Here is a 24937-nt window from a genome sequence, read left to right as displayed (position 1 = left end):
TGATTGGAAAGGCTGGTACCATTTTCAAGCAGCACACTGCTGCTTCCAGAGAAGGACATCTGTCTATGTGAGTTCCAATTTCTCCTCCTAGTTCTCCTCTCCTTCCTGCATTATCTTGAAGTAAGTACAATAAGAGTAATATGGCACAATGACCGTAGTTGTGATATAGTAGCCTTTAACATTGTCTTCTAAAAGCTAATCCGAGGAATCAACAGTTTGGATCAACGGAAGAGAATGTATTTTTTTCAAAAGTCACAAAACAAGGAAAAACCCCAACAGGTATAATACACGTGTTTCTAAACAATCCTCTTATGAAAAGCCATTTAGAGTGAGAGGTCAAATATTAGCAGCAAAACCCTCTCAAATGTTGGTTAACATCTGTTAAAGACTGAACAAGTGTCTCAGAACAGAAGCTAATTTGTTTACCTGTCATACATTCATTGCTTGCAGTTTCAAATGTTTGAATAGCTCAAAAATCCATGGTGCCGTTGCATGCTCTATGACTCTTCATGCTACTACTTTTGTGAAATGACCCACTTAGGGTCATCTTGATCCTCTGTTCTAAGTGTTGATGATCTGGCACTTTTCTTGCTCTTATACTTGCCACTTTTTTAAGGCTCGGTTTTACCCCAGTGAGCTTCAGCGCTCTGCTGGAAGCCTCACCGGTTACAGATACCTGCAATGGCTGCTAAACTGCAAACTAGTGACATACTGATTTGATTTAGCACATGGATGACATCTTTGAATAAAAAATAAAAGATCACTAAAATAAAAATGGTGGGTTTACATATGTTTGCAAGTTATCTTGGGTTTTACTCAAATTAATGGTGCATGACATGGTGAACATGAAAGTTGATGCCTAAAGTACAACTGCTAAGGCAGGTCAGATACTTACAGCTGTGATTGATTTAGGTTCTCAGTTCTGTTGAAGTATACAATAAGTCATACAAAAAAGGTAGCAATACACATTTGTTCCAGCCAAGAAAGTAAAAAGGTACAACTGAGAACACATAATACTGTTTCAATTACACAAGAAAGCACAGATTTTCTGATCATGGCCAAGCTATGTATTACTGTTACTTCGCTCCCAGGTGTGACCATGTGGAGCCTGTGCAGTACGGATACAACACAAAGGCAGAGGTTTGTATCCTGCTTTGCTGTTATAGGAATCCTGCTGCCATCGTCCTGCTAATTCACTACAGAAGCTTTATAAAGGAACAAGATGTATTTGTTATGAGAAAGCACAGAATAGCAACATAAAGATAAACAAATTTAAATGGAAAAGCAAGCTGTGAATAGGAATGCAATGCTTCTCTGGACAGCATGACTTTTGCAGATTTTGTCTCTGCCCAGAACATCAAGTTCCTATTTAAGTCATCACATTTTTAGTCAAATTCTTCCTTTATATTCTCTAGATTTATCTTTTGACACACATTTTGCCATTATTCCTAGCAAATATAATGGGCAATGGTGGTGATATCATCGTAATAGTCCAAGGATATAAACAAGCCCCAGTTTATAAGTTTCTCTCTCTCCTTACATAACTTGTTTTAGTGTACAAAGAATCATAATTGTTTTTTTTTAATTTGTTATTTAAAAAAATAAATATGGTTGGACTAATTATATTTTGGAAGTTAATGGTTTTAGTTCCTCTAAGTCAGAACTCTTGGAGAGTAGCCACATCAAATGAGATCCTGGTAATTTGCCATGACTTCACCATGTGCAGCTCCATGAAATTACATGCCTCCCATATGGCTGTTGCTATAGCTATGCCAAAATCAACCAATAACACTATCATTTCGCTTGTGGCCCTTCCTGGAAGAAATCTACATACAACTTTTATCAGGGTAACATTTTCTTCCTTAGCTCTCTGTAGTATTCCACCAACTATTGGTAAAACTTACTTATATTGAAACACTCAGAAGATGATGGTTAAATGATGAAGCAATGTACTTTATAATAAATACTTACATTAAAGTGAATATTGTCTAACGGGTAACCTAGACCTGATTTTCCTTGGCTGTTTCTCTAGCTTTCATTGTCAGCTATACCTGGGCTTAAGGGATGTTCATTGTCACGTACTGGATATTAACCTGCCTTTAAATTCAGTTTATACCAACCTAAATGGCAACATGCCGACCTGGGCAAGACTGGATTCTCAGCCATCATGGGCATTTCCAAAATCCCTTCTGTGAGAGACTGAAAGAGTTAATGTCTCAAACATTGTGGTGAGGCAAGTTCTGCTTAAAGACAAACCCTGCACAGCAAGGAACCAAGGTGAAAAGCCCCTCAGCTCAGACACCAGCAACGGGAGGGGGAGGGCGTGCTGGAGGGTGCACAGCTCCCTGTTCTAAGCTGTTCTGATACAAAGATCAAACAATGGCTGTGTCTGCAGGGAAGGAGAAGATACTCCACAAACGACCCCCAAGCCCAAAGGCTCACAAACTGCTCATTAACCTGATGAGTTCGGGTGCCCAATGAAGGAGGGGCAAGGATGATAAAAGGACACAAACTGAAGCCCCGGGTGCGCAAGCCCACCGGGACTGGACCCCTCGGCTGACTGGACCCCTCGGCTGACTGAACCAACGCTGGACCCAGGACCGGTGAAATCTTTCTCTCTTCCTTTCTCTCTCTCTGTCTTCTTCTCTCTTTCCTTTTCCTTTTCCACAATCCCTACACCTCATCTGTTTCAAGATATAAACCATTGACCAAGTCTGAGACTAAGAGTAGATCCAGCCGCCCCTGGGCCCTTCTCTGAGGAGGACTCTGTAAAGCAAGGGGGGCTGCTCTGAACCTCCTGACTCAACGGGAGGGATCTCCTTATTCCCTGAATCAATGCCTATGGTTACCACAGGTTACCAGATTTACTGAGGTAGTTTCAAGACATAAACCATTGACCAAGTCTGAGACTAAGAGTGGATCCAGCCACCCCTAAACCCTTCTCTGAGGAGGAGTCTGGAAAGCAAGGGGGTCTGCTCTGAACCTCGTGACTCAACTTTATTCCCTGAATTGATGTATATGGTTACCCTGGGCTACACAGTTTACAGAAGTAGTCTTATGCCAATTCCTGTTGTGAGAAAACCCTGCCACCTACTACCATGCCTCCCCAGTTCAGCTTGCTTCTGTCATGAATAAAATCTTTAACTGATCGTTTGGTGTCATTTCACCTTAATTTAGCCCGAGTGACTTTCGAATTAAACATGACTCCCTGATCTGTCCAGTCTGGGTCACGACACCTTCTCCCCTGCAGCTTCTACTTCCTTTTGTTTTTTCTTGTTCCTTGCACTTTACTGTGTTTCCCAGGCCTTGATCTATATATGGATTCACAGAGTTCTTTCTGCATGCTCAAGGGCAGGCTATTAACTGCATGAAAACAATCCAGAATGAGCAGGATGCTGAAAAGCTTCCCACATAGCTTAGCAAGTGATTTGTAATGCTTTTATCTAGGTATGCACTTGTTCAGGCTGAAGGACTTGTGAAATTTTAATATGTAGTATAGCTGGAGCTAGTAAATCATACCTCCATCACAGAAAAGTTTGGAGCCCCAAGACTTATTTATATAAAAATTGTGGAAAGTTGTCTGAAAATTCCCTCCATCCGAATCAAACTGTTAGACTGCTCCTGTATTTATTTGTTGACTGATAGAAATACTTTCCTTCTGAACTTTTATCTTCTCATACCTTATGCATTTGTATTCATCTGCATTCTCTTGTTTTATATTTACATTGTAAACTGCCTGGAGGCAGACAGCAACAGAAGGAGGATGCTCTGCAATGGTAATTACTTCTGTTATCATGGATATTCAGGAAAAGATCACCTGCAACCCAACTGTGTTTATAAATGCTGGACTGTGATGCATCTTAGAATGATGATATTGCTGGATTATGTGTGCTGTATAGGATGGTACCAGATAAAGGCAATTTAGGGTTTTATTCACTCGCATTCCATTGAGAACATGCAAAGACACTGCCTCTACACATTAGAAATTTGATTTCTGCTACACCCTGAAACAGTGAAAAGCTTTGCATAAGTTTGGAACTGAGATCTGGCCAAATGAGGATAAAAAGATTCAGAAGATTACACTATGAAAACAGACTAGGCTTTTCCTACTGTTCCTGTACTGAAGAAGTAAGGAAGGGTTGGAAAACATCTGAATGCAAGAAAGTTTTGAAATATATCAATCAGCACTGCAATCCTGCTGGATCTAGCTGAATTTTAGCTTTATAAGCTCAATTTTGTAATTTGAGTACAAGACTTCTACACTAAAAATATCCATCAGGATAATCTAGATGTCAATGCATGAAACTACAAAGGGTCTATTGAGGAAGCAGTATGGAAATTTAGATTGATCTATTTGAATTTTGATGAGTAATATGCCAAACTTGTGTTTATGGTACAACAACGTGAGATAATATTGCTTAAAGAGGAATCTTGCACCTTCATTTTATTGGACTGATGCCTGGGTCCACAGCCATCTGAAAAACTGCATCTGGCAAGACTAATAAAATGAAACATGAGATCTCATGGCCAGGGAGTTCAGTCTTTCAACTCCTTCCCTTGCAAAACTGTGATTGACTTGGCACCTTGATATTGACAGAAATCCTATGCTTTTTGGTCCTGAAATGTAAATTCCACTGTAATTCAGTAAAACAAAATGCACCAGCACTGCTCTTTTTCAATGTCATTCTTAATGCAGACTCAGGAAGAACACAAACGGATAGCAAGAGATCACGATGGAGTTAGTTACTTAACAGATTTGTTTCACTTTCCATATGAACTGCAGTTTTGTTTTTTTCCTGCTCAGTGTCCTACCATTTCGCAGAAAACACTAGTACTCACAAGGAGGAAAAAAATAAATCCAGCTATGGGATATTTTCTGTAGAGTGCATTACAGTAAGTGCTTGTGGGTATGATTTAATGTTTTATAGTGAAGTGATGCTTCTATTAGCAGAGTCATCCGCATACTTTTATAGCAGTTCTACTATCTGTCTTTTGAGTTTGCTATTAAATCTTAGCTAGACTAATCAGGAGCATTATTTGGAAATATTAGGTAATAAAGAAAAATCAGCTATGGTACAGTACCGATTACACTCTTCAAACCTCATTGCCTGCTGGACATACTAACTTGGTGGTGCTGATCCCCTCTGTGCCAGCTCTATGAGCTGTGTAGCCAGGACAAGACCTGCCAGCTCCATGCTTTCTGCATGCCACAGTTTTTTGGCCCTTCTCTCACGGTCCTCTGGGGGGTTACTTCGACGCCTGCAACTGGAGTGCTAAGCCACTCTCTCATTCCAGGACTCCATCTGCCAGATGCAGCAGTTGAACCTGCTGCATGTATAACCCCGAATACCAGGTAATATAACCAAGAGGAAAGTGAAAAGTCCACATGCTACTTTATATACTAACTGTATTTATTTTAGATAAATATGTACCTATGTACACACACGGGCATGTGCATTAAAAAAAGTTTCTCTGAGAAGCTTTTAGAGATACTTATCTTTCATATTCTAGCACAGCACGTCTCACAGGCTACACAATATCCTGCAGAAATTCCTTTCATTATCTGTAAACTGCCTCGTAATGTTCTATTCATAATTTGCTTTGACATTAAAATAAAAATGTTAATATTTTCAGTATCTGCTTTCCTTATGTTCCTCAGGAGGATCTGGCAGTCCCCAGAAGCCAGATGGTGGCTCGAACTTCACAACTGAACTGTCTAGCTGCTGCTACAAAAAGGGATGTTTTTGCTCCCTTGCATCTCAACCTGAAGGGCGTGTACCTAGCCCTTCCTTTGCACTGACACTGACCCTTGTCTAACCTTACAGTGAACTCAGGAATGAACCTATTAATCAGAGATAGCTTAAATTAAGTGAGGAGGACTAATGCTTGAAGAAGGAAGCAAGACCACCGTGAGGATACCTTGAGGGCTGGCGGCTCCTTATCTTGACCCACAAGCCTTTTGTTATATTTTCTCTCCCCTGTCCAGCTGAGAGGGGGAGTCATAGAGCAGCTGCGCAGTGCTTAGTTGCTGGCTGGGGTTAAACTACAACAGTGGTGAAAGAGGTCCAAGGTGAAGCCAGAATGTCAGTCTGCAGACCAGGACTAGGGCCACTGATGGTAACCAAGGAGGCCCATAGCGACAAGGCAAGTCTAATATTAAGCCAGAAAGCAAGGCTAAGACAACACACACCTACAGCATAATTTAGACAAAAACTGAGGGCCCAGGGCTGAGCTTAAATGGGTCTCCTGTGTCCTTGGTCAGGGAGTGTGGGGTGGAGGCCCCAGGTGAGGCTGATTATGGCCATTAAGGCCCATTAGTGCAGGCTGAACCCTGGCAATTACTCTTTTTGATGGACTACCAAATTTGTCCTCAGCGTGACATTGGATTATACCACAAAGCTTTCATCCTCACATTGCTAAAGCATAGCGGCAAGCAAAGGACTGAAAATACCTGAAAGCTCCAATACCAGGACTGTTAAGACATCAAAATGCTTTGAAAACAAAGAAAAAATAGCGTGTGGCTACAGTACACCATGGGGCAAGAACTGGGCCAGGCCTGGGGGACACAGCAATCTGTCCTTCAAAGTCTGAAGGGCTGTGAAAAGCGGAAAGAGAGAGAAAGAAAAGAGCAAGCCCTTGAACAGTTTTTTTTTTTTTACTTTATCCAGCTGAATGCCAGAGCCCCAACAGCACACACCCTCGCCCCCTTTGGAAGCAAAAATCCTCCAAAAGGAGGATGGGGGCCTACGGCTAAACCCAAGCAGCGATGGATGCCACCGATCCCATCGGTGGGTGTGCTGGGACAGCTGATCGGGGCAGGGCCACACGGGTTTTCTCCATTTATGTGGGAGTGTGGCACAGAGATGGCGGCACAGGCAGCGCTTGGGTGGGCGGCCAGCGCTGGCGGGAGGCTGGGAAAAGCCGTTTGCTCGGCTGGCCTGGCAGCAGCACACCACCCCGCCTCAGGCTGCAGGATTTTAAAGGATGGGGAGCGTGGGGTGGGGGTTTGGTGCTCCCGTGGAGGTCTATGGCTGAGACGGGCTGGAGGATTTCCCTTGAACGCAGCTGAGGGGAACCAGGTTTCCAGGGAGGCTGGGCTGCCCAGGGCTGGTGCTGTGGGGTGCCTTCCCCAGCAGGCGTTTCGTTCGCCAGCTCAACTAGCGTCTGGCAAAGCCAACGAGCACCAGGAGCAGCGCGGCCTCCTGCATTTCCCCCTCGGTGACACGTTTTCTGGAGAGGGCTTTCGGCCCCTCAGCGGCAGGGCCTGCAGGAAGTCGTCCCCTCGTCACGTCCAGCACCCTCCCGGCACCTCACAACCCCTCGCCCCGTCTTCCCTCAGGTTTTCAGCGTTACGGTACCACCTCGGCCAGCCGCGCCCGCCCGCCCGCCGCCCCTGAGGAGGCCGGCGGCTGGCGGGGCGGGGGTTGGGCAGGAACCCGCCCTCCCGCCCGCTCCGCTTCGCACCGCCTCGCAGGGGCGAGGCCGCGAGATCGGACGTCACCGAGGGCCGGGGTTGTCGCGCCCGCCCTCGCCGCCGCGCGCAGGGAGGGGCGGGTCAGCCATCTTGGGCTCGCCGGGCCGTGCCTGCGAGGGAGCGGGCGGGGGAGGGAGCGCCCGCCTTGCGGAAGTGCCCTCACTCCCCGCCGCCGAGCCCAGCCGGAGCGCGCCCAGGGCTGCCCGCCGTCCCCAGCACCGCCGCTACCGAGGAGCATGGCAGGGCGGCTTCCGGCCTGTGTGGTGGACTGCGGCACGGGGTGAGCGACGGCCGGGGCGGCCGCTGACAGCTCGGTGCCGCCCGGGGCGGGGCCGGGCCGGGCCGGGCGGGTTCCGCTGCTGCAGATGGCGGCGGGGGTCGCGCTGCCCGCGGCGGGGCCGGAGCCGGGCAGGGCAGGGCAGCCGCGCCCGGCTCGCCGCGGTGCCGGTAGCGGGAGGGCCGGGCCGGGTGGCGGGGAGCAGCCGGCAGCCTTGCCTTCCCCTCCCCTCGCTCTCTCCGTCGGGCCCTTCGCGGCCGCCCGGCGGGGCGGGGTGTCCCGGCGCGGCCCCGCTCCCCCGCCGTCAGGTCCGCGCCTCCGGTAGCCGGGTCGCACCGGGGCCGCGCCGGTCGCTTCCCCCCCCCCCCCCCCCCCCGCTCGCCCTCGCCGAGCCCTCGGGCCGCCCCGCCGGCCGGGGCCGCTCGGAGCAGCCGCCTTCGGTTCGTCGGCCGGTGCCCGCCGGGGGCGCGGGGGGACCCTGAGCGGCTGCCGGAGCCGGGGGAGGCGATCGTGCGGCTGCCCTGTGAGGCTGCCGGCGAGCTCCTGAAATGCCCTCGCGTGGAGGAGTCACCGCTCCGCCGGGTGCCGTCTCGGGGGGCTCTTAGGCGTTTATTTTTTTTTAATATGCGGATAATGTCATTTATTCTGTGTTACTTCTCTCTGTGGAAGGAAAAAACCCCTCCCCCTCCATGGAGCAAGCGCAGAGGAACTTCCTTAGTTTTGTCAAAGCCTCTTCCTGCTTTCGGGCTTTTATACCTTATAAGGCAGTTTTCAGTGTCAAACCTGAACCAAATCCGTTTTAGAAACTCTTCTTTTTATTTAGCAGCTACCAGATGATGAAGAGAATGCGGTGCCAGTGGTACAGGGCATAAGAAGTGATTCGGGAGGAGGCCCTCGGGATTCAGACTCCCTTTTCCACCGTGGCATGGCTCCTGGGGGCTTTGGGCTGGGGAGCGAGCCCTTAGAGGCGTCTGTGGGAAGCCGACCTGGAAGGGTTACGTGGTACCGCTTGCAGGAGCACACTCAGGAAGCGAAAACCGCTCTGTGACCTGCTGTCTGCGGTGCGATTTTTAAGACGGAATATTTCATTTTAGGCATTATGTATCAGTTTTTCATTGGAAAGTACTGGTATATTTTCAAGGCTCTTCCTCTTTAGCTACTGCTGATGGCATGCAGATTCTTTAACTCATCTTTTGGTTTCACTTCTTGTCCATCTTGCTAAAAGTAATCAAAGAAATCTGTCAATGAATGCGCTACATGTACAGATATTTACAGTGCTCTTCTGAAACGGCATGTTCTTTTGAAAGCCAGGCACTTGTTTTTTTGGAAGCACATGCTCATCTTCCCTTCAAGAGAATCTATTTGGTGTAGAACATTAATAAATTGGTCTTTCAGAAGAGCAGGTATATATGTGTCTATAACGTCTGCATGTTTAACAGTTGTATGGAGAAGTCATACCTGTAGTTAGAGCAAGAACTAAAACCTTGAATTTTGTGGGATGAAGGAAGGTTAGCACAGCAGGAGTGAGAGTGCGTAGCTGAGTGTAATGGAAGCATACGTGAGTTTAACATGATGTGTATATGCACTGTTAATCTTTCAAAACAAAAGATCTGTAATGCAATCTGCTGCATGCCACTAGAGGCTTTTTCCCATCCCACATGTTTGTGCATTGCAGGTAGTCCCATTAAAGACATAATTACTGACTTTATAGGTTTGCAAAATATAGGTTGTGACCACTGGAGTAGAGAGATTCATTTAGAGCCTTCAGTGATGCCAAGCAGGAACAGCATGCTAGCATGTAGCTGTGTAAGAAACAACTTAGTCTTTTTAGTGTGAGAGGTATACAGAGGGACCTGAGTGTTAAATGTTCTTGGGGGAGATCTGTGTGTAAGTTCTCCATTAATCAACTTCAGTGCACAGGGCATACTCTGTAAGGTTCTTGAATATGATGTTAACCAAGTCTTGCTCCCGTTTTATTTATTTATTTCCCTCCCGTCTTCAAAGATCTCTCTAAGATACTGTTTTATTGTGCACCTGTTGGTTTTTTTTTTTTTTTTTTTTTATTTAAACACAGTCCAACCTATTCTGCTCTCCAGGCTTGTCCTTTCCGTGCACTTCATAGTCCAAGGCTGTTCTTCCCTGAAGTTCTGCTTCAGGAAACTGAGGGCAAAGATTTTTAGCATTGGAAACATTACAGAGCGTTGGGGTTGGAATTCCTCGATTTCAGTAGGCAAAAGTATAAAGTGGTGAATTTACAAAGGGGAAAACCTAATACTTGAGATAAGGAACAGGTGGGTAGTCATGCAGTGGGATGTGATAGCATAATCATGCTCATAGCTGCTTTTTTTTTTTTTTTTAGTTGGTGCAGCGCTGCCAGCCCATCTCATTTTGTGTATATAAGTGAGAACATGGCACATAAACTATGTCAGCCGTGTGCTCCGTGCAGATCAGTTGAGGTCTCACCTAGGGTACTCTCTTGTCTACCAAGATGAAAGCAAGCAGACAAATTAAAGATAGCCCCTGAAAAGAGGAAAAGAGAGGTTTTGAAAATACAGCCAAAGCAGAAAGCTTGAAAGGAACTGCCTTGTTTAGAACAGGCAAGGCTTTAAAACTGCACAAACTTTCCAGTAAGTAGGGTTTTTTTAGAGGGAGAGGATGATAATTAATTTACAGTCCAAGGAGAATTTACCTTAATCAGCAAAAGGGCAGATGTAGGAGAGGTATTAAGGGTGTCTTCCTACATGTCTTGTGCCTGTAGCCACAGGTTCAGTTTGTTGATCTGAGTGGGGTTTTTTTTGTGTGTGTGTGTGTGTGTCCCTTTTTGCCAGCTAAGATCGAGGGGAAAGAGATGGGCGGGAAAGGTGGCGGAGTTGTGCTTTTTCAGCATCAACCTGCACAGATTAGATAAATATTAAGAACCCCTTTCAAAGCATAAAGAGACCAAAGCACAGAAGAGGTTTGGGACATCATGTGATCCCTGTCATTTGAGGTTTTAACAGGTTAGTCAAACATTTTTGGGGTCATCCAGGTACCTGTCATACAGCTGGAGCGGGCAAATGGGTGAAGTCAGTGACATGGCAATCAGATTATGGGTGCAGCAAAAATTCTTCCAGTGTTACATTTGTTATCTTGAAATTTGAATTCTTTGCTTAAGCAAACCTGGTATCTAGAAAGTAAGGTAACTGATACCTAGTAAGAGCAGGTAGATACTTAATTGTGGTTTAAAAAAGCTACTTGTCTGAAATAGTGTCCTCTTAACTACACTACACACATGGAAATGAAAAATCTGAAGACCTCAGTTAATTTAACACAATTGTTAAAAACAGGATTATTTCTTTTTCTAATTAATAGCATTGTTTGGTTTAGTTTTAAGTATGTTGTTGTTTTGTTGGGAAATTTATAAAACAACATTGTGGACCTTATTGTCAGGAAATCTCCATCTATGTTAATACTGAATTCGATTTCACTTGGCTGCTGAGCCCCTTTCCTTCCCTTCTTTCCAGAAAATATGGGTACCATGTCCCTCACCAATGAGCTATGAAGTAGCACCTGTGTGCTGTTTCCTTCATATCTTTCAAACACTGGTAGATTTTTATGATGTTCACTAACTTAGTGTGTCTGCTGTGAATGAGACTTACTTCGGACTGTGGTGTATCTAAGGATTACATGCATTTAAAAATAAAAATACAAAAAATAAAAATAACATGGAATTATTTCCATAAAGTATATGAACAATAGACCAAAGAAAGAAAAATGCCCTTACTCACTTTTTAATCTCCGTAGGCTGCAGTCTTTTGCTCTGTGCCTTTTGGGTATTTGAATAGTTCTTGCTGCCTGTTCTACAGGCGAGCACAGTACAGCCTGCAAGTCATGATTAAAAGCTCTTCCTACGCCACTTCAGAATTTAGCTTGATTAGGTTGACAAGTAGATTTTAGCTGTGTCTTTCTGTGTGGATGCGTTTTTTTTTTTTTTCCTTAGTAGAAACTTGTATAACACTGAATTAATTCTTTTGGGATGGCACATAATTGCAAGTGTTCAAATTAATGGCTCTTCAGCTGAGCTGAAGTAAGTGGCTGTGTAACCTACTGCAGTTCCAAAATGAGAACTTAATTTTAGCGATGAAAGTGATTTAAAGAAAATTATTTATATATTCTACACCTAAGCTTTCTGTTTCTATAGGCTTGCGTGCCATTTTTCTGTGGCTTTCAGGTGGATCCGTTCAATACTTGAGTGTCACTGGTGATGAGGTTCTCTGAGTCTTGGTAGGATCATGTATGTTGGTTAGCCTTTTCTTGAGTAAATTGGTTATGTGATTGTGTGGAAAAACTGTTGTCTCGCATCTTGCTTTCTTATATCTCCTCTCATATGCCAAGCTAGGCCCCTTTTTCACTTCCCTTACACAGGTTACAAAAATGGATGTGTTTGGGTGTTTTGGTTTTTTTTCTTTTACTTCTTCTTTCCTGAATACTAGGGGAGAATTAAGGGTTTCACAGCTGGCTGGAGAAAGACTTGCTGTTTGTGATGGGAGCACAAGAGTCCCTCGACACCTTCTGGCAGTCTGGGTTTCCTCTGAGCTGAGAGCCTGGAAAATTGAGGCTGCTCAGGATTTCCAAGCTTTCTCGACATGAAGTTGCAAGCTGGACTCTTTGGAATGAGTCACATGTATGTCTGGGAGTTTCTTGGCTGTTCAATTTCTATAACCAGTTCTGCTGTAAAAGAAGGAAGGATAAACTTGGGCACGTGAAACCTCTGGAGAAGCTGAAGTTGGCTGGTGCTCAGGTGGTGTGCACAGTGGAGCGAGCTTTGTGTTCGGGGACTTCTTTACAAACCCTACTGCTCTAGTTAATCTTCATGCGACACCTTTATAGCTTCATGCTCTTAAGTACAGCAAAGTATTGATGGGTTGAGTGTCTTCTGATGTGAGAAGTTATGACAGGATTACGTTGTTCTGTTTCTCTTGTGGGTTTTGACGTGTAGTGTAAATAAGTACAAGATCCATGAAAAGCTAATAGTTTTCAATAGACAGCAAAGATATGTGAGATGAGAAATGCAGTGCTATAAAAACAAGGTAAGGGGAAGTAACAGCCTGTATTTTGTTTGCTCTGCAACTTTTTAGTATCTTATACTGGACCTTGAAATAATTTTTCTTTCCTAATGTTCCAGACATGGGTTATTTCCACAGATTTTCAAATCATAACTTCCATTTAGTATAAATATTTCAGCCCTGTGATGTTCTTGCAGTTAATATTTAAACTGGATATCTTGTCGTGACCTTTTCTGGGTTCCAGCGTTCATGAAAATGTTCTCTTTTGGGATGAATTTCCTCTATGTTGTGTCATCCCAGAAGTAATTTTTCAGTATGGAAAGCATGAACAAAATAATTCCTTGATGGAATATGGAAAAAATACTCTTCCAGGATTTTGAGAGTATCTTTTGCTTGCCAGTAGCTGAATTGGTTAGGGAGGGAGGGGGAAATACTTCATTCTTAACATGGAAAAAGGAGTTGTGATAGATTGAGAATTGTGGTTTACTAAATTTTTAAAATCGCTGCAAATAGTTTCTGAAGACCCATGATGGTCTGTGGTATCTTGTGTCTTTTAAATGATGCTAATACATCACAGTCCATGTTGCAACACTAAATGCACAAAGCATACAATATAATGAGGAATAATAGGAATTCAGTTAGGAATATATATATATTCCTATGCACACACACACATATATGTGTATTTTGGAATTCCACTATAGGAATCAGTTCATATCTTATTTGAATGCATCTCAGAAGCCATCCAAGATGCACGGCACCTTCCAGTCCTTTTGTTTCTGCTTTTCTTTTCCCGTGTCCCACTTACACTTGACGTAAGTTCCTGCTGATGTGTGCATGGGAAGCTTGCGCAGTCACTGAGGCCAGGGACCAGCCTTGGTAGTGAGGAAAGGTTTGAGGGAGGGTAGGGGTTGTGGGTGTGCGTGGGTGGGACAGGGCAGGTTCCCTTCTTGTTTCTTGGTCGGCGTTAAGTACCTGGCTTGAACGTTCTGCCCAGAAAGTACGTTGATTGCACGAGTCTGGTGGACTTTTGCTTGTCTAAATTAGTTGAAAATACAGTTTCTAGGAGTTCAGAAATACTGTACGAGCTCCTGTGTAGTAATCCATCCTCTGTATTATTTTATAGGCACATGTAAGAAACTTTGCAGTTGGTCTTTTAGTTTATGCAATTTAAAAGTTTCAACATGATGTTTCAACATTTAGTTTCATCATTGTAGTCTTTCTTTGGGAAATGCAAAAAAGGCTTTGACAATTTCAAACAAACTTTTTTTAGCTTTAATTTTGGACAAACATTCTTAATTTAAAGACTTTAGGGAGAAAACATTAAATTCAAAGGTGAAATAATGAAAAACATATTTCAGTTTGTCCCTAATGAAATTCACGAGTTCTTTTCTGCTCTGTGTAGGAAAAGGAATCTCTGTTACTTTGATTTTTAATTTTTAGTTTTAGTCACTGAACTAAAATATATTTAGGTGTACCAATCTAACAAAAATCATCCTTGGGTAGATGCTTAAAAATACCAAGTTAACTGCAACCTTGTTAGTGTCCGTAGCAGGATTATTTTAACCATCAAGATGAAGCATCTGACCTTTCCAAGTGCTAGTACTGATGTACTGCTTGCTTTTTTTTTTTTTTAATCAGTTGTCAAGGAGGATTATATCCAAAATGGAAAAAGTCATCATTTCATCCACTGACTTAATGTAGGCTATAACATAATTAATTTTTTTCTCTTTTTGTTCAGATTGTGAGTTTGCATTTTTGAGACTAGGCATGGAAAAACTCTGGATAAATTTAGGTTTTTTTTTTCTTTTTTCTTTTTTTTCCCTGGTGTTTCCTTTTTCTCTTTATTATTCTCTTGTGGTCATTGCAAGTGGTTGCAGCTGTGCACAGGATGTGTTTCGGCATGCTCAGTCTGTAGAGAGCAAGATGCAGACAGGAGGTTGTCTGTTGATACTTTATTTTGATTGTACCCTGCTATCAATGAATGAATCCAAATTTTAATTCTTTAGTTGATGCAGTGTCTGTTACCTATTTTTTCAGTATTAGCATTTTATTCGTCATGACTTGCCTTAGATTTATCATGCTGTTTATCATCAGCAAGAACTTTCACAATATGACTGCTTGCATATTTGTAGTCAGACTTCAAAATCTTTGTGATCTTATTAAATGAGACCTGCTTTTTATACTAAACAAAATTCAGTGGTATGGTTTTGTCCACAGCTTTGTGGGGCATTTTTTTTCTACAAGACAACTGTTTCTAATTGGAAGCTGTCTTTTATTAGAAACATGGTGTAAAATGATAAATATGTAAACTGGTGTTTTAATGCAAGCCTGTTCTTGATGGAAGACGTTTGGTTACCTACTGAACTGCTGGAGTGGTAACCAGTGTGCTGGGCAGATTGGAATTGTGCTGAGAGTCTCCTGCAGTGCCTGCTGTGTGCTCCTTCTCTCCTGTCCATGCTCTGTCTATTCAGTTTTGTCTTACTCTCTGCTCGGATTGGTGTGGTTGGGATGATAGCATACTAGCTATTGGTTCAGAGCTGGAGCTCTCAAGTGCTGAAACTGCGCAAATAGTAAGCGCAAACGCTCAACTTTTTTTTTTTTATGTGGAATAACTTACAGTTTTAGCCACTGTATTGCATTTGTTTGGAAAAACTTCCAAGTTAAGTCACGTTTATATCAACTATGGCTCTGCATCATATGACTCAGATTTTGCCTATTTAATTTCTCCAATTGAAAGATTTTGTTTATTTGGAAATTATGTATTTGTTGATTCAATTGATCCCTCCTTGTTTTATCTGTTGAAATGTAGGTACAGTTAATCTATTCTCCTGGTTTTTTTCTTCCTGTTAAATGTCTGTGCAATGTTCACCTTATTTTGGGCAAATGATGTAGAAAGTTGCCAGATTAATCTCCCCCTCATAATAAGTAATTTATACTATTAAATAATTGGCCATGCAGACTTCCAAACTTTTGGGGCATTCTTTTCTCATTATTTGGAAATATCACATGGAGTAGTCAGGATGTGGAAAATGCTCAGAAAACTTGCATAAAAATTAAATATAAATTTATTAAAAAAAACTAGCAGTGTAGGTTAGTATTGTGTGGGTGTGGTGTAACACAGAGGCACTGTTAAGACACTTGTTAAAAGGAATTAGTCTAGAAGTCTCAAAGGAAGCAGTAAGTAAAAGGAGAGCATTCTGCTTTTGCCAACACAAACTACTTTTCATTATACAAAGATAATATCCAAAGCCATTTGCTCTTCTTACTTTGAGGAAAATGTAGTCAAAGGAAGGCTAACTTTATTTTCTGTGTTAAAGTACGTCAGCATTAAATATTTGAAATGGATTTTACAAATATAAAATTGACTAGGATTACAAATTTAGATGGTAATATAATCAGGATGCCTGAACTGGATTTTGTTAGTCTTAAACCCTTAAACATGGGCTGGTTTTCAAGTACGCTTTTCATGACTCAATCATATGCTAGAGTCTTTTGGTAATAAATGCATCTTATCTTCCTGTTTACTTATAGGAGAAGAGAACTTTACCAGAGTAAAGCTATCAGTGCTGCTGTTTGTTTGTTTATTTTTTTAAGTTTTGATGCAAGTAAACAGAGCAAAATTGAAAGTAGATTTTCTTCTACTCCATCCAGATGTTAGTAAACTTAGAAGCTGCACAATGTGGTTGCTTCCTCTGTTCTCCAGACTGGTGTAAAAACTGTCACCTGGAGACTGTTATTACAATGCGTGTTAATTTCTTCTGAATGCTGTGTAGCAGAGGCTGCTATTGCCTCTATGTTCCTCTTAGTCGCACATTTCGAGGGTTCTGGTCTGACTATTTGTGACCATGACTTTGCGTTTTTTTGCTACCCATTTTAGCTAGATTTTAGTAGCAAGCATTAGTCATGTCTGTGCTTTGAGTTGTAGATGTAGCTGCTGATAAAAAGCAGCACTGGATAAATATTCTAGAGAACAATATAGATACTTTTAAAGATAAGTTAACCTTTTATAGAGGGATTTTTTTTCCCTATTTGGGAAATAAATGTTAGAAGCATTTGTCTTTCAAGCTGCTTTTGAGCTCACTTTTCAAATTGCATGGCTTATGGTTTGTTTCACTGTGACAGTTATAGTATGTGGCAAAGAAGTATTTGTTGTCAAGGTGAAAGTTCTTGTTGGAGTGGACTGATATTTTGGGGGGAAAATATTGTAAGAAAATCGTTTCAGGTACATAGTAATGCAGTTAATTCCAAGGCCAAGGTTGCAGACTGCCAGATTTGTAACATCTCTGGTGTCTAGGGGTCCCGTATGTCATTGAAATATTCGCTTTGTACCATCCCTTCATGTGTTTCATCTACAGTTTAACAAGATTCTTCATCTGAGACCACTTCTAATCTTGTGTGCTTTTTCCATTTATAGAGCTAATTCTTTGACTTTCACTATTGATGACTTAAAACATTTTCGATCAACAAGTGTTTTAAAACTTGACAGAAGCAGTTGCTATTTAAAAATGCAAACTAGTGATGGGTAAAAGGTAATATATATATATTAGCTAAAGATAGAAAAATATGAAAAGCATGACTCATTTCAAAGTCTTTTGCTGTCTTACGTTTTATCAAGGACGTTTGAAAAGAGATAGTAAACTGATTTATTAATACAAGTCCCATTTTCCTAATATAATCAGTTCCTTTGGGGACTTCTGCTGCTGCTTAACCAGTTTGCACCTGATGCTAGAGCTGGGACCTTTTTTAAAGGGGCAGGATGACTTTCCTCTTTCACCATTTTCTTATTATTTCACTTTATGGGGATTTGAAAAGTAAACACTCCCTAGGCTTTTCAGTCTCATCTGTTGTACAAGAAAGATGATAGAAGAAAAGCAACAAATAAAAACAAAGGCCTGTTCAGATTTTCAGTAACATGAGGCTCTGTGTGAAGACTAAGGGCTCATCCATGTTTCAGAAGTTTTCCACTTCTTTTTAAAGCAGTTTTATTATCTTATGACATCAGACAGTAAAACCACTGTATATATCTTATAAATTTTGTCTATGTAGAGTTTATTCAGTTAAAACAGGAAAGGATATTAAGCGCTTTTTGATGAAGCATTTGATGGACAGACCATCTGTAAGGAGCTGGGAATTTAAGAGCAGAATCCCTTTCCATTCTGTTTAAAAACTTGAAGTTTTTCCCATTTGATTTATTTCATGCCCTTTTGAATATATTACCACATGTGTGTGTCCTCCTTAGAATCTTCCTACTTTCTGAGCTTCTCTGTAGTGCCTTCTACAACCTGCTCACTTAATTACAATTTTCCTAGAGTTAAGGTAGCTTAGCCAGCAATGAATTTTGCTGCTGTATGCACACCTGTAACAAAGAATTTACATGCTTCAACGAACTTAAGTTGCATCTGCACTACCTTGCATGCCTTCACACAGTGGCCTGCTGTGAAACTGTGAAATTGTGAAATTGTAAAATAACCTTTCTTGGTTTTGTATCTCCTGTCTTGAGCCATTTGTAATAATGCTACTTACTTAGTAATTTATAAGTAATGCTTGAAATGTCATAAATTGAAATATTAAAGAGAAGTACGCTTTTGTGCAATCATTTTAACTGTTTCTCTGTAAAACTTGTTTTGCAGCAAAGTGTCAAGCTATGATGGAGGAGATCTGCATAGATAAAAGTTTATTTTAGCAAGCAGATTCACTTACAAATATTGTAACAGTCCTTGCTGGTGTCCAAGTAGTATATATGGAGAATACACTGCTGTGGTGTCTTGAGAGAAATGAGGTTATGCGATTGGATTTAAATGGTGAGATGGTTTGCAGACCATGCAAATGAAGGCAATTGATGCGCAAAGGCAACATACTTAATAAGATTCTTCACTATTCTTTGTTTTACATAATTGAGGCCTCTGTTTCTGGAGTTTCTCTTTGCTCTTAGTTGCTCTGAAGAAATGGCCCCATGCAGCCTTTTTCTCAGTTGAATTCTTTGGGTTAGACCCATGAAGGAGCTTCAGAAAGCTGTGGAATGAAATCCAGGTTGGTGCATTTGGCTGCTCAGCACAGGATTTGGAGATGCTAGCATGTGAGTGGGAATTGTCTAAGGAAGACAACAGAAATGCCAGGGTGCATTTAAAATTTCCAGGTCGTGGGCATCCGATTTCAAACTGTAGGAAAATAGTTTAATCAAATAATGATTCCGAGGCCTGAAACTCCTGGGCTCTGGTATCAGTATTGCATTCAGAAATTAGCAGGAATTACTTCTTTTAAACCACTCAGCTGTTACTGTTTCTTTTAAATGGCTGGTGTGCCATTGTGTGCAGCTGTTAATGTGTGGTGATAATTTTTGGACTCCTCTTGGCACAATATCACTTGGAAAACTCAGAATTTCTTCCAGGAAGCAGTACATAGCATGTCTTTAATGTATCTACATCCATGCCTGTATGGTCATGGAATGAAATAATTAAGCAGTCTTTGGAGTAGGGATCAAAACTCTAATCGTACCTCTTTTAAGATGTGTGTACTGGTTACTGGGCAATGATCTTGCTTTTTGTCTTTGGCCCTCATTTCTTAGAGTCTTTTCCAGATGGTTTCAGGAAAGAAATGCAAAGCACTCTTGCCTCAGGAGAGTTTATAAGCAAATGGCAAGAGGCTCTTATGGAAAACAGGAGATTGGCTCTAAACCCATTTGGATGGAAGAGGATACGGACTGCAGATCTCCTGCTGCCTGGGCAAGTGTTGCACCTTGCAAAAAGGCAGCATCAGTTTACTTCTAAGAATAAATGCAGTTTAACTTTGTAGAGCCTAATATCATCACTGAATGTTAGACCTGCTTGGATCATGACCCCTTGGAACAGGTTCTGCATAGATAGGACTTATGCAGAGGTGTGTTTAGTTAGAGAAACCTTGCTGGGCTTGGTGCACCGGCTGTGGTATGTGCCAAAGCAGAATTTTAGGACTTAACACATACAAGCTAACATGTATGCTGTACAAGTTATTGTATTTGGGAAGCCCGTTGCATCTGCAAGGTAAGATACAAGGCAATGGATGTGTTGCATTTTGAGTGAAAGCTTGCACAGCATTGCTGTGGCTCAGATGATGTACAGTAATTCAGAACGGTCATGAAGAGACAGCAGTTGGACGAGCAAAAATGACAAAAAAAGCCCCCTGAAAAAAATATCCCTCTACATATATATTTGTTTTTTTAACTTTATGCACCTTGAAAGTAAAACAGAAAGAGACCATTTTGATTTCAGTGTAGTCCTGACTTTCTTTCCAGAGAGTTTCAGGTTTGTTACTCCCGCTCCCGTAACTCTTCTCTCCCCACAGAAAAGTGGTTCTTCTTTGTATGTTTGCTTTTAAAGTTGCATTGCGTCTTTCCAGTGGGGCCAGTGTTGGAGGTACATCTTATTCCTGTTTGTGTGTACATTTAAAAAACAAGTGTCCTATGCATGAAATTACTTTTAGTCCAGGTCATTAGGAGTAGCTGAGGGGTAGACTGTAACCTGGATTTGCCCTACAGAAGTTGAAGATGAGGTGACATTCGTCCTCTAGTGCTCTTCTCTGCTTGTACTTGGCTAACTTGTGTCTTTGCACGGAGCTGTCAGCAAAATTACAAGGATACAACTTGTGTTGGGCCATCCCATTTCTGTTGTACTTCTCAGAGCAGCTGAACAAATGCATTGCCCACGAAACAGTTGTCCCCCTATTCCTCACCCTTTTGTTAAAATTGCAGTTGTGCTAGAACTAGGGTGTATAACTTGAGAGAATATGTACAGAATGACATCTGTTGTGGACAGGAAAGAAGTGGAGCAAAGGCGCATGGTCATGGTTTGTGGTTTGCAGGCGGGGGTTCTGTTAATGACATTCTCATTAGAAGTTCTTACCCTAAGTGCTGTTTCCTTTTGGCTTTAAAATTGTCTGCATGACTAGTACGTAAATAACCTTCAAGTGACATTGCTTTCATGTCATAGCCTCAGAAACATCTATTCTAGGTGAGAGAGCACATACAAGAAATCCCATTAGTGCAGTTGAGAACATTGTGGAAGGCCTTTTGGCTGTCCTTCCAGAGATGTCTCAGACAGATCAGTACGCAGCCACTTTGCAATTTCAGGGCGTGAGTTTGAGGGTGTGACGCTAGAGATATTTCTCCATTGATAGTTGACATGTGGATTAATAGAGTTATCTTAGAAGGAACCTTCATTAGTTGCTACCACCGCCCCATTTGTGGTATGAATGGCCCCTACAAAAAAATCGTGTTTTGTTTGTCACATCATTACATCCGCAAGGCCAGAGGATGGTGTGTGAGACCCCACTGCCTTTTGAAGAAGTTGCGGGGAAGTCACTGGGAAATACCAGCACCATATATATGTATATTGATAAACAGTATGGGGGGGTATGTATATGGTTCTCTATATACCTATATGCACACATGTATCGAGACTCTGTGGACTGCTTTTGGATGCTTTGTAGCTTATCTTCTAAAGTAAATCTGAAGGTCCTGATTATCCAACAAAATTTTTTGCCATGCTTGTTTTTTGGGTGTTTTTTTTTCTCCTTTTCTACTTAAATGAGCTGATAGGCTTGCAGAAACACTTCAGGTAGCTGAATGTGGAGAAATAAAGGAAAACACCTGAATGATCAAGGTTGAATTCAGGTTTTCACCTTTGGGATTTTGTAAATCAGTTCTGTGTTACAGATTTTAATAGAAATCTGCTTATACTTTTATACCCATTTGTGCAGTGCCTTGCTCTCTTACTGCTGAGTGCCCCAAATTCAGTGTGGGAAAGCTGAGTTCATGTCTCATTAAATGACACGTGCCTGCCTGTCTCCATGGAAGTCCCTTCTGCCGCTCTTCAGTGCTATCTAGCAAGCAAGACAAGCTGTGATTTAGTGGAAAACTGTGATCCAGTATTAGTACTGCCTTATGATATCTTTAATATCAGGATTTTTTTCTGTAGTGGCAGTGATTGCTGCTATGAAGAAGGCAGGGTGTGCCTCATTCCCCTGTGAATCATACATTAGTCAGACATGCTTTGCCCTGTATGAACTGCTTGTGGAAACTGTATACTTGTGAAATCTAGCTTGCCCATGGTATCGTTTTTTTCGTGTGTGACTTAAATATTTGCTTCAAGTGACAATGGTAGAATAGATCTGATCAGTCTGAATAAAGCCTCATCTTTGCAAAAGTTAATTTTTAAAAAACCCTACTGTTATTAGATTGTGCATTTGGAAAACTGAAGGTTTTTATCAACTTTTATTCATTCTTAAACTTACTTTTTTGTCTCACCTATCACATTTTTAAACTCCATTTTAACTGACCAATGGGCAAGCGGTGGTGGCATTCCTGATGCGGAAGGGAGAGTGTGGCAAGGAGGTCTTGGTACACTAGAGATGTGAAGCATTGTGTTGGAGACTACATTGCAGACTTGCTGATATAATACTTTAATATTCAGAGACCAGAAGCCATGTGGGTCCGTCCCCCATCCCCCCCCCCCCCTTTTTTTTGGAAGCCTAAAAATGTGACTTTCTTTTTTTTTTTTTTTTAATTTCATGACTCAGGAAACTTCTTGCTGAGTAGGCCACAGTATTTTTAGATATGCTGATTTTATGTCTGAATATGGTCTTTTTATGTAAAATGCATCTTTCATTTGACTGTTTTTCTTTCAGTCTGCTGGCTGTGTGTGTGTGCTGGGCAGTCTCCCACACCACAAGCAGCTAAGCAGCCTGTTATGTGCAACAGTTTAGCTTTTGTTTTCTTTGAAATACTGAGTTTAATAATCGAACAGTTTTAACTTTTTTGCTTGTTAAGGCACTTCTGATCTAGTTGTAGGTTTATGTAGCCTTCGGGCTCCAAAGTTCCTGTGTAGATTTAGCTTTAAAATCTACGTGCCACAGTTCCTGATTTGCAGGGGAAGGTAGAAGGAGAAAGTCAGTACTTGCTGGTTTTCTTAGTAATTTTCTTGTGGCACTAAAAGCCTCTTAAAACAATATAGATACAGTGAACATTTTTATTCTACATGACAGGTTATAGAAGCACCAGTTTGTGGAATTTTTGATATTTCTTTTAGGAACTATTTAAGAAGAAAATAAAAAAACCCTTGTAGCTTGAGTCTGCAAAATCCGAGTTGCGTGTCCTGAGTTCAGGCACATACAGTGCATAATGCTCATCTCTTCATGATGTGTGGATTTCTTTCTCATATTTAGTTTCTTTTTTCCATTATTTATCTTACTTTGCCTGTGAAGCTTTCTTTTTCAGTAAACATTCCTGTTGATCAACATGAAGTCAAGTTTTTTTGTATGGTTACTGTCAACTGCTACAGTGTGTTACAGACAAGATCAGATTTACAGCTTCAAAAATGCTTTGCAAGAGAAGTATTTTTAGTGTTAGATGAGGTCCTGTGCTGACCACTTTGTTATTTAGAGAGAAATATACCTTCCTTTTGAGGATATGTTTCTCTTGGCCCAGCACTAATGCGTGTAATTAATGTCAGCGATAGAAATTGTGTAGGCGTTAGCGGACATGTGAGCAACTTGTGAACCGCTGCATCAGTAGCATCACAGCAAAACCTACTGCAGCAGCACTCCTAGCCTGTAAAAACCACCCTCTTCCTATGTTTATTGCCAGGCATTTTGCTGTGTTATTGACATAAATTTATGGATTGTTAAAGTTAGTACTGCCTTATACTGCCTAAGATCTTTCAGGTTTATATCAGAGTGCTGAAATTCTAGAGGTGCTACTACAGTGTTTCATGCTTTTGCTGATGGTGCTAATTTAGTTAGTACAGCTGTCTGACTGTATGAAGAAAATGAGAACTTTGTCATGTCTGTGTTAACAACTTGTGCATAGGCTGTATCTCTTTAATGTAGTGTGTGGTTTGGTCTGCATGTTTTAGAATTTGCCTATGCTACTGTTAACTCTTTTGTAGCAACATTTCTAGCAGCTGGATAGTTTTGGTACTGTGAGTTTTGTAGTTATTTTTCATGAACGCATTGGTAATTTCTTAAGTTTTCTTACATCATGACAATGAAAATGCTGTATATATCCTTAGTACGTTCTGGAAGTTGGGTGAGTGAAGGTGTGTAGTTCTCTTCCTCTTGCTTCCCTTAGTCTTATTAAACACATTTTCAAGACTGTTTTCCATTTGTTAAATGGAATTTCTTTTGCTACCACTGTCATTATCAGAAGTCAGTACCTGCCACCTACGATAGTACATCTTGAGAAATGCTTGTGAAGTAATGATGGCCAGCCCTGCCACATGCCCGGTTGGCAGTCCGGGGGCAAGGGAATTTTTTCCCCTGTAGTTAGCAGTTACAAAAACACTTCTACCACTAACACTTATATGAAAATATTTCTATAGAAATGCTCACTGCTGAGCAGGGGAGAACTACTTTGACTCTAAATTGCACTCCTAACCATTGATAAATTGAACTACATACTATGTGTTCTGTAGTAAAATTTTACTTGAATAGAAGTTACAATGATGCTTGATTTGTGGTAGGGAGCATTGTTTTATCTTTTTTAAAAAAAGAGAAGGTCTTTAAGGGTTTTTGTTTGCTTTTTTTAAAGGAAAGTCGGTGGGTCTTTTTGATACGGGAAGAGAGGTGTATTCATTAAAAGAGGGAGATGTCTTTGATATTTGTAGTATTAAATATTATAACCTTTTTTGTCTCAATAGGTATACAAAGCTCGGATATGCCGGTAATACTGAACCCCAGTTCATTATTCCTTCATGTAAGTATTTGTTACCTGTGTATGAGTGCTGAAGTTACACTTAAGAATTTCTATAACATGCTGTGTAAAAAAAGCAGTTAAAAACGAGTGACTTGAAAAAACCTGAGTGATGACAGAGTGATACCATGGTTCTGTTCTGTTTTGCTATGGATGCTCAATTTAGAAAGATACATTCATTAAAATAGTATCCTAATATTTGAAGTGTGGTTAATTTGTTGGAAATTGAAATCATATTAAAATACAGTAGCATGACTATATTTACTTTTTAGAAGGTTCTTCCCCTATTAGTGATTTATCAGGTAAAACTTTAGTTGATTATAACTAGAAAAAAAAATTGGATGGTTTGATGTTTTCAGGGTTTAAAACGTTATACTTGCCAGGTATTTTTCACTATTACAGCTATGTTAATTTAC

At 41.3% G+C, this 24937-nt stretch overlaps 1 protein-coding gene across 1 annotated transcript in view; it reads left to right on the top strand.

The window, feature by feature from the left end:
• Nucleotides 1-7563: 7563 nt before the first annotated feature.
• The window catches only part of ACTR3 (actin related protein 3), a 31353-nt gene continuing 13979 nt past the window's right edge, over nt 7564-24937 (top strand). The window contains exons 1-2 of the mRNA XM_075028879.1: nt 7564-7754; nt 24469-24524. Of these exons, the coding sequence (XP_074884980.1) occupies nt 7711-7754; nt 24469-24524 (100 nt within the window). The 5' untranslated portion in view covers nt 7564-7710. The remainder of the gene's footprint in view (nt 7755-24468; nt 24525-24937) is intronic.

Source organism: Buteo buteo, chromosome 5 (genome assembly GCF_964188355.1).
Source record: "Buteo buteo chromosome 5, bButBut1.hap1.1, whole genome shotgun sequence".
In the NCBI taxonomy this organism is placed as follows: Eukaryota; Metazoa; Chordata; class Aves; order Accipitriformes; family Accipitridae; genus Buteo; species Buteo buteo.
Note: the sequence above shows the minus strand (reverse complement) of the source record. Positions and strands in the feature narration are given on the sequence as shown.